The sequence below is a fragment of the Helianthus annuus genome, chromosome 4, assembly GCF_002127325.2.
Source record: "Helianthus annuus cultivar XRQ/B chromosome 4, HanXRQr2.0-SUNRISE, whole genome shotgun sequence".
Lineage (NCBI taxonomy): Eukaryota > Viridiplantae > Streptophyta > Magnoliopsida > Asterales > Asteraceae > Helianthus > Helianthus annuus.
The window spans coordinates 52,397,353-52,407,939 of NC_035436.2; the positions used below are offsets into that span (position 1 = coordinate 52,397,353).

At 41.1% G+C, this 10,587-nt stretch overlaps 1 protein-coding gene across 1 annotated transcript; it reads left to right on the top strand.

Moving 5' to 3' along the window:
* The first annotated feature begins 7,505 nt into the window (after positions 1-7,505).
* On the top strand, positions 7,506-9,864 carry LOC110936686. Its single transcript, XM_022179102.2, has 2 exons — positions 7,506-7,620; positions 8,578-9,864. Exon 2 carries the CDS (start codon positions 8,581-8,583, stop codon positions 9,214-9,216), a length of 636 nt encoding a protein of 211 aa, XP_022034794.1. The 5' UTR covers positions 7,506-7,620; positions 8,578-8,580; the 3' UTR covers positions 9,217-9,864.
* The last annotated feature ends 723 nt before the right edge of the window (positions 9,865-10,587 follow it).

A 10,587-nucleotide genomic window follows, 5' to 3' on the forward strand; every position in this document is an offset into this window, starting at 1 on the left:
ATAAATTTAAAACCGAATCGTGTGTTAGATTCATTGTAAAAACATGTATATACGCGCACACGTCAAGTTTTTGGCGCCGTTGCCGGGGATGTGGCGAGCTTTAGGAACGACCCGAGTCATTATTTTATCGGTGTACATACTTGTTCATATTTGTGAATATTTTCATGATTATTTATTCGTTTATTTATTTTTTAATATTTCTTGTTTTTAATTCAATTCATTCGTTTTCACGCTTATTTCGTACACTTGTAAAATTTTTATTTCATTTATTTGTTCGAATTCGAACTAATTATTCTTTTATTTCTTGAGTTTTCAAAACCGAAAAATGTTTTTGTACTAGCCATTTTAAGTATTTTCATTCGTTTTTTATTTTTATAAAATTTTGAGACTACCTCTGAATTTTTACAGAATATTTCAGCCTTAAAACAGAAAATTCGTTCTATTACAGCAGCAAAAAAAAAAAGCAAAAAACAAAAAAATGGTTCCGTTGAAGGGACACGGTGATTCCGAGAAAGATCCGAGTGTGTGATTTAGCCATTTTGTATATATTTGTTATCATTATTATCTTTTGTAAATATTTTTTTTTTCCTTTCTATCTCTATCCGGTGCCCGTGATCCTCATTTTTGTTTGAGTGTACTTTGCAGTGATTCTCATGGAGCAATACTGCAAGGACTACTATGAAGGATATTATGATGATCATGGGTATTATCACGGGGGTGGTTTGTGATCTTGATGAATTGGAAACATTGTTATATGGAGAACCAACCGTGGAAATCAAGGAAGAAACGCACCAAGAAATGGAGTTGCAAGTGAAGGAGTTCACCAACGAACAAATGACCATGGTGATATCCGACCCACTACTTGCATCAAAGATAGCCGGCCCATGGAAGAGCATGAAGGTGGATTACCACCCAAATCAAAGGCACCACTGGAGAAGGCATTGAAAAAAGCGGGCCAACCAAAGTTCAAGGCATGGCCATGGTCCAACAAACACCACAAGAATATAAAAATATGTCGAAATGCCTGCTTCCTTCATTACATGAGTTGTATCAAGTTGGTCCAGGCAAATTTACGAGTTGGGGCACGACCCGTTTATATTTTCTAAACACTTTTTTTGTGTTTACCATCGGTTTATTATTAATTGGTGGTAAACTTATCGGTGGTAAACTTATCAAACTAAACGGGTTGGAAAATATTTCAAGTAAAAAAAAAGTCACCCGTTCGTGAAAGGTCTCATTTTTAACCCCAAGTATGTCATACGTTGGGGTTGAGTCAAGCAAATGAATCGTCACGTTGTTCAAGAGGCAACCCGTGCTTTTGAAACATTTGGCGTTTATTTTGATTTTAATCTTTATTTCCATTTATTTTGCTGTTTTTTGACTTTATTTTATAATATTCTGGTTTATTATTATTATTTTTTCTTTATTTTTATATCATTTTTGTCCATTTTAGTGGTTATTTTTAGGGAATCGAGATTGGATCGAAGATTGACCCGTCTCAGTTTCGGTCTAGCAAAGACGAGGGAACCGAGCTGAATTAAACACCAAAGTGTCTTGGCATTTGGTCGAGTGAAGATCAGGTAAGTCTTTTGTTTTGAGGGTTGGTATCGCCGAAGAGCGAGCGTGGGGATCGGGCTGTTAATCAAACTGTTTTGACAATGAAAAAAAATTTAAATATGAACAAAACATGGGTTAAATATCCTTTGTGCAGCAGTGTTTCGTTTTTGTGCAGACACATTGTATTGCCCGTATGCAGAAAACAAAATCTTCATAAGCAGGTTAAAAAAAAAGAATGCTAGTTCAAACAAATTTTGAAAAAAAGGGCGTTGAACCGTTTCGGTTTTGTTCGGATAAAAGCTAGATAAGTATTGTGTTTTGATGGTGTGTGATCTCCTTTGTGCAGCAGTGTTTCGGTTTTGTGCAGACACATTGTATTGCCCGTATGCAGAAAACAAAATCTTCATAAGCAGGTTAAAAAAAAAAAGAATGCTAGTTCAAACAAATTTTGAAAAAAAGGGGGTTGAACCGTTTCGGTTTTGTTCGGATAAAAGCTAGATAAGTATTGTGTTTTGATGGTGTGTGATGCAAGCCCGGACCTGAGCCCACAACAGGAGCCCGACCCGTAACCTGGTCCGACCCATGTCGACTACCCAGCTGGACGCCAATTAAAAGAAGTTTATTTAATTTATTTTCAGCATTTATCTCTTTGTTTAAACTTTGTTTCCTGCAGTTCTATTTCTTTGGGTTGTTTCCTATTTTCTGGGATCTAGATTAGTTCATATTCTAGTCTCAGTTGTGTACAACATTTTGATTGGTTTTTGTTTTGTTCAATAAAAATTGGCCCTGCTCCAGTTTGGGAAATCTGATTATCACTGTGTTGCTATAGAAATTGCATCAGTTGGTATCAGAGCTCAGCTGTGATTCCATGGCAGAACGTGGAGGAGTTCTTCGACGCCAACCCCGTAGAGACGCCGGCCGAGGCAACGAGGATGACCGAAGAGATCCACGTGATATCGAAGAAATTGCTAGGCTGCGACAACGAGTCAGGGACTTGGAGTTGCGACATGAAGAACGGGAAGAGGAGACTGAAACTGACTTCGTCATCTGGGATGGGGGGGGGAAGGCATTGGTCGTCCTTTTGTTAATGTTTTTGGTCGACGGGATCGACACCACAACCGTTTTGAATCTGATCCACTTCGACATATGGGAGTAAAGGTTGAAGTTCCAGAATTTGATGGCAAAGCTCAACCAGATGAATTTATTGATTGGCTCAGCACGGTGGAACGCATTTTCGATCTCAAAGACATCCCCGACAAGGTTAAGGTAAAACTTGTTGCTATTAAACTCCGTAAATATGCTTCTTTGTGGTGGGATCACGTCAAAAAGAAAAGGGTTCAAGAGGGAAAGTCGAAAATTGAGACTTGGGAAAAAATGAAGAAACTATTACGGGAAAAGTTTCTACCGAGTAATTATCGTCAAGAAGCTTTCTTGGAATATCATAACTTGTCCCAACGGAATTCTACCGTTGAGGACTTGATTGGTGAATTCGACAGGTTAAGAATGAGGTGTGGGGCTGAAGAGGAAGAAGAACAACGTGTCGCTCGGTTTTTGGGTGCCCTACAACCTGAAATAGCAGATGTAGTCCAACTCCAGCCTTATTGGAGCTATAATGACGTTTGTCAGTTGGCCTTGAAGGTCGAAAAACAGCTCAAAACAAGAAGCAAGAACGTCAAGCTCGGCCCAATCAAAGCCGAGAATACTCGTGGTGCGACTCCCGCTCCAGCAACCAATCGGCTCAGCCCAATCAAAGCTGAGAATATTGGCGGATCGTCCACTTCAGCCGCTGCTTCCACCCGTGTAAATCGCTGTTTTAAATGCCATGGCCTAGGCCATTTCGCTAGAGAGTGTCCAAACAAGCATCTTGTTACGTTCACTGAAGACACGGAACCCATTTATGATACTACTGGAGAAGAAGAACCCGATGATTATGACGAAGTTGTGTATCCAGATAAGGGCGAATCCTTAATTGTACAACGGGCTCTTAGTACCGCCTCGGCCTCTCCTATCGGTGACACTCTTTGGCTCCGTAACAATATTTTCCGTACAAAGTGTACATCAAAGGGAAAGATTTGCACTGTTATTATTGACGGTGGTAGCTGTGAAAACATGGTGGCAACAAGTATGGTTGAAAAACTAGGATTGAAAGTCGAACCTCACCCGGATCCGTATCAGTTGACATGGTTAAAAAAAGGAAATGTCGTGAAAGTCACTCAACGGTGCCTTGTTCAGTTTTCAATTGGCAATCGATATTCCGATGAAGTGTGGTGCGAGGTTATACCCATGGACGCGTGTCATGTTTTATTAGGACGACCTTGGCAATACGATCGACGAACGAAACACGACGGGTTCAAGAATACGTACTCCTTTTGGAAAGACGGCATCAACATTACCCTCGCTCCCTTGGATACCCGCGAAACAAACTCAGAAGCGGTTGTCCTGACCGAATCCGCCTTTATAGATTTCACCAGAATCACTACCCCACCTCTCATCCACGCCCTTGTAATTGTCGAGCAAAATGTTACAGCCGAAGAAGTTCCCCCTGAGGTCCGCCCCCTACTGAAAGAGTTCCAAGATGTGTTTCCAGAAGACATTCCCGCCGGCTTACCCCTAATGCGTGAAATCCAGCATTGTATTGACCTTGTTCCCGGTTCAGTCATTCCTAATAAACCTGCTTATCGCATGAATCTAAAAGAGTTTCAAGAACTCCACCGCCAAGTCACCGAGTTGTTGGATAAAGGACTCATCAGAGAAAGCATGAGCCCTTGTGCTGTTCCAGCTTTACTAGTTCCTAAACCCGGAGGCGCCTACCGCATGTGTGTTGATAGTCGTGCCGTCAACAAAATGACAATAAAGTACCGTTTCCCCATACCCCGATTTAAAGACTTACTTGATCAATTACATGGGGCTTCAGTTTTCTCTAAGATTGATCTCCGTAGTGGATACCATCAAATTCGTATGCGCCCCGGAGATGAATGGAAGACCGCGTTTAAAACAAGGGACGGTCTTTATGAGTGGATGGTTATGCCCTTCGGTCTCTCGAATGCCCCGAGTACGTTCATGCGCTTGATGAATCATATTTTTAAGCCACTTATTGGACAATGTGTTGTAGTTTATTTTGATGACATCTTGGTATTTAGTCATGACATTCCCCAGCACCTCCGACACCTCCAGCAAGTGTTTACCGTCCTTCGAGAGCAAAAGCTTTATGCTAATGGCAAGAAATGTAAATTCTTATCGCCGGAGGTCCTTTTCTTGGGTTATCTTATTTCAAAACAGGGCATACGGATGGACGAATCCAAGATTGAGGCGATTTTGTCATGGCCGACACCTACCTCGATCCACGAGGTTCGAAGCTTTCATGGTCTGGCATCTTTTTACCGTCGCTTTATTCGAAATTTTAGCTCCATTATGGCTCCCATTACTGATTGCTTAAAAGGGTGTACTTTTACTTGGTCCAAAGCAGCTAATAAAGCATTTGAGGAGTTAAAAAAAGTGGTCACCCAAGCCCCTGTACTCGTTTTACCCAACTTTCATGTGGCTTTTCAAGTTGAATGTGATGCTTCGGGGTTGGGAATCGGTGGTGTCTTAAGCCAAGAAAATCGACCAGTTGCTTTCTTTAGTGAAAAACTCAGCAATGCAAAACAGAAGTACAGTACGTATGATAAAGAGTTTTACGCAATCATCTGGAGTTTGGAGTATTGGCGTCACTATCTATTACCGGGAGAATTCGTATTGTTCTCTGATCACCAAGCTCTACGTTTTATTAATGGTCAACACAAACTTAATCCACGCCATGCTAAATGGGTCGAATATTTACAAGATTTTTCGTTCGTCATCAAACACAAAGCTGGTGCTCAAAACACTGTGGCAGACGCCTTGAGTAGGCGTCGATCTCTTCTGTCTTCTCTACAAATTCAGGTTGAGGGGTTTGAAGTTTTTCGAGGCCTCTATCTCGCTGATCCAGACTTCTCGCTGATCTGGGAGAACTGCCGAGTTGGTCCTTCGAGGGACTACACCATCCAGGATGGGTTTTTATTCCGGGGGTCTCGGTTATGTGTCCCTAATTGTTCCTTGAGAGATGCTATTATTCTGGAAAGCCACCAGGGAGGTTTAGCGGGACACTTTGGACAAGACAAGACTCTCAAACTTGTTCAAGAACGATTTTTTTGGCCAAAAATGCGTGCTGATGTAAATCGGATTGTGGACCGTTGTCGTATTTGCCATGTTGCTAAAACACACCACTCACATGCGGGTCTTTACACTCCTTTACCTATACCAGAAGGTCCGTGGGAAGACGTTAGTCTCGATTTCGTTGTGGGTCTTCCTAAGACACAACGGCACAAGGATTCGATCATGGTGGTGGTTGATCGCTTTTCTACGATGGCTCACTTCATTCCATGTGCCAAGACTTATGATGCAAGCCAAGTGGCCCGCCTTTATTTTGCTGAGATCGTTCGACTACATGGCGTGCCTAAATCATTAACGTCTGATCGGGACGTCAAATTTGTGGGTCATTTTTGGAGGACACTATGGAGGCGTTTAGGTTCTAAATTAAACTTCAGCAGCGCTCATCACCCTCAAAGTGATGGACAAACTGAAGTCACCAACCGTAGTCTTGGAAATCTCCTCCGTAGCCTTGTTGGTACCCACCCTCGGCAGTGGGATACAGTGCTACCCCAAGCAGAGTTTGCATATAATCGTTCTTCGCACCGGTCAACAGGCATGTCCCCTTTCTTGGTTGTCTATGGTAGAAATCCTTTCACTCCACTGGATCTTGCTCCACTACCTGCTACCAGCCATTTTAGCGCTGATGGGGAGGACCGCTCGGCTCAAATCAAAGAAATCCATAAACAGGTGCGGGCACAGATTGAAAATAATAATATAGTATATCAACGTCGGGCGAATGTGCGTCGAAAGAAGGTGATTTTCAATGTCGGTGATCTTGTGTGGATTCATTTAAGCAAGGATCGTTTTCCAGGTGGTCGTTTTGGAAAATTACAGCCCCGTGCCGATGGCTCGTTTAAAGTACTTGAACGCATCAATGACAATGCTTATAAAATTGATCTACCAGGTCATTACAATGTTTCTGCCACGTTCAATGTTGCTGATTTATCGCGGTTTGTGCCTGACGATGATGACCCTTTTGACTCGAGGTCGAGTCTTTTCGAAGAGGGGGAGAATGATGCAAGCCCGGACCTGAGCCCACAACAGGAGCCCGACCCGTAACCTGGTCCGACCCATGTCGACTACCCAGCTGGACGCCAATTAAAAGAAGTTTATTTAATTTATTTTCAGCATTTATCTCTTTGTTTAAACTTTGTTTCCTGCAGTTCTATTTCTTTGGGTTGTTTCCTATTTTCTGGGATCTAGATTAGTTCATATTCTAGTCTCAGTTGTGTACGATATTTTGATTGGTTTTTGTTTTGTTCAATAAAAATTGGCCCTGCTCCAGTTTGGAAAATCTGATTATCACTGTGTTGCTATAGAAATTGCATCAGTGTGTCTCGCCGAAAACGATTGTGGATATTGGATCATGAAGCAAAATGCTTAAAATTAAAAAAAAATTTGCTAAAAAAAATCTGTGTACTGTGTACTGTATCATTTGCGGCAATTGGAATGAAGTGTAGTATGGCCTGCACTTTGAAACTTGTTTTGTGCTGCACATTCACTGTTGATTAAAGTGGTTAAAAGTGAAAAGAAAAACAAAATATATAAAAATCTTAAAATTTAGAGAACTGTGAAAAAAAAAAAAATGAAGAATATAAAAAAATTTGGTGCAGTACATAGAACATACAGCACTTGAAAGAAAAAAATAAATAAATTGTGAAGTGCATTTTGCCCAGCGCTTGGGACTGTATCAAGTGTATTACTTCATGTATTTTACCCAGCACTTAGTCAACTCTTTGTGCTGCACACAAAAAAAAAAATATTTTATAATTAAAACCCTTTTAAAACAATTCACTCGGTCAAAAACAACTGAAATGCCCTTCCCCACTATTTTTCTCTCTAGCGACACACATCACCACCAACATTACGTCATTCTTGCTCAAGCCCAGCCAGGTAAAGCCTCGATTCCTTATGCATTCTCGCCCTCTCTTGTTGTCGATTTCGTTTTTTTTAGTGGGTTCGTGGCAAGTTCGACCTCTAGGGCTCAGCTGAGTTTGACGGTTGTACTCTAACAGTCTGCACGAGCTTTGTCAAATTCTCTTTCATTGTGGCTTATAATTGTGGTTTAGATGTTTCATTCGCTGAAATTTTTGGTTTTAATGGGTTTGTTTGGATGAAATGCTGGTACCGTTCTCTGTTTATGTTCGGTTTCAGCCATGTCTATTCGAGCAAGTCCTTTTTAGGGTCTTGGTTAGATTTTGTCAATCTTGTTCAAAACCCCGCTTAGCATTGCATTATAGAACTTAGTTGTTTTGGTGATTTTGGTTCCAATCGGATTAAAAAAAAAAACAAATCTTGGTTCAACTTATACTGTATTATTAACTTGTTCTTTTGCTGATAGAATTCAATTTTGTTCATAATTTGTTGGAATCACAAAAAAAAAAAAAAAAAAAAAAGAAACTTAATGCTTTAGTACTTCATAAATGGTTCTTCAATTAATAGAACATAGGTGAAATCATGTTTCATTAATTAATAAAAAACCACTCGTTTCATGCATCTAATTGTTTTAATCTTGAGTGAAATCATTTGAGTCAATGCTTCATTAAATGATAAAACATGGTAGTAAAATGCAAAGTCTTTTGTGTTTTATCAGTGTTGATCGATGTTTACTTCATAATATGTCTTTACTTCCGAGCATGTGTACTTCATAATGTGTTCTTACTTCATAAGGATGCATGCACTAGGTTTTTATGCGACAATCTTTAAACGAATCGTATGGTACTCAATCTCCATTCCATAGTTGTCAAAGGCGCGAAGCGCACTCTAGGAGTCCATTCCACACGAGTCGTATTTGGGTTTAGCATATAAATCTCTTGCCGAACGTCACTCAAATATAAAGTTATTGTGTAGGTCATGGCTGGACCGGAGAATCATGCATTCCTCCAGTTTGAGGAGAATAGTCCCGCGCTTGCTCGATTAGCCACCATTCGTCACAAGGCGTTAGAGCCTGCTCGGACAATTTCATGGACCACTTTGCAGACACTCGGGGTGAAGGAACGTGCAAAAACTTTTCTCCCGAGTGCGTGGCAGCGGCTTTTTGCAATCCAGCAACCTCAGTATCGGGAGCTCGTTCTTGAGTTTTGTTCCACTTATGAGTTTGCTTTGTCGTGCCATGATTTGTTTGATGATCAGGCTATTCGCTTCCGATTAGGGGGTCATGACCACCACTTATCTGTTGCGCAGTTGGGACTGCGTATGGGCATTTACACAGAGGCTGAAGTACAGAGACGTTGTTTCAGAAGGGCTTTAAAACAGATTCCAAATGATACCGCCACTGCATTCTGGCACGAGATTGGTGAGGGGCCGTACAACCCCACTGTCACCAAGGCCACCCATCTTCGTGATCCATTCCACCGGTACTTCCATCGGGTACTCGCTCACACGATCGCTGGTCGGGGTGAGGGCACCGCTGTCTGCACACTTAAAGATCTGTTCTTTCTGTATTGTCTTGTCCACACCAGAAGCGATGTAACTTGGCTTATGCGCTAGCATTATTTTTCACCACATGCACAGGGTCGAGGGTTACTAGCCGCATATGTGGAGGCTCATACATTACACAGTTGGCCCACTCATTCGAGTTCATGACAGATGATATTATTGCTGACTTGACTGTGTCCGATCGCACCACGACCGTTAATAAACCAATGTTAGTGCGCTTGAAGCTTGTTAATCAATTTCGGGAGTTGGGTTGGAGATTTATTAGGGCTAATGGAGGGCCTTGGACACCAGAGGAGAGAGAGGAGGCTGAGCCAGTGGGAGAGCCCGGCCATGCAGCAGAGCCAGATATGCGCGCTGAGGGTGGGGATGTACTACAACCTGATGATCTTAGGTCCCGCCTTGACAGACAGGATGCGAGGTTGGCCCAGTTATGGACATGTATGCAGTGGGTGATGGAGGAGTTACAGGATTCAGCGAGAGTTGTAGGTAGGATTGTGCGTCCACTACCGGTCATTCTACGGGGTCCACCACGTGATCAGCCAGATGTCCACATAGAGGGCTAGTCTGATCCCCTCCCACCATCTTTTGGGTTATGATATTGAGTTGTACTTTTTGGTTTTATATGTACAAACTCGCTACTTCATCTTTTGTACTTTTTATGGTTGTTAGTTTATTTAGTGCTTTCCTTTACATGCTTTATACTTTTGACGACACTCATTTTTGTTCTTGGAGTGTGCTAGTTGATTATCTAGGTTGGATTATTCATGAGGCAACCGGCATTGCACTTGGAATTTTGGGAACTTGGTCGCTCGTTTCATGGAATTTATTCAGGGGAGTTTTCCGTTCTCTTTTTCACACCCCATGCGTTTGCATTGTAATATCATATTTTTGTACGTTGAGGGCAATGTACAATTCAAGTGTGTGGAGGGATCTTGTTGGACTTTTTGCGTGTTTCATTCAAATTTCTTATTGCATATGAAAACATCCCAATTTTTTAGCAAAAAAAAAAAAAAAAAAAAAAAAAAAAACAAAAAAAAAAAACAAAAAAACAAAAAACAAAAAAACAAAAATCAAACAATTTTAATAAATAGCATCCATTTATATATACTTTAGATCCTTAAGCATGAATGTATTATCGGTATCACATGATTAAGGGAAACCATCGAGTACTGTAATAAAATGTTTAGGAATATCCAACGAGCATAGTATGTTGAAAGTATGATGATTATGCATGAGTTTGTATCTCTATCCCATTACCTCCGTTTCCGTGAGTGTATCTTTGTGCCTTTCAAGCATTTATTCTTCATGTTATATCACATGCTCACATCTTTGTTGACTTTTGAGTGTGCCAAATGTTGCATTCATGTTAGAACTTGCTTAGGTGATGCATTTCAAAACCATGGACTAAAATATTGTATGAAA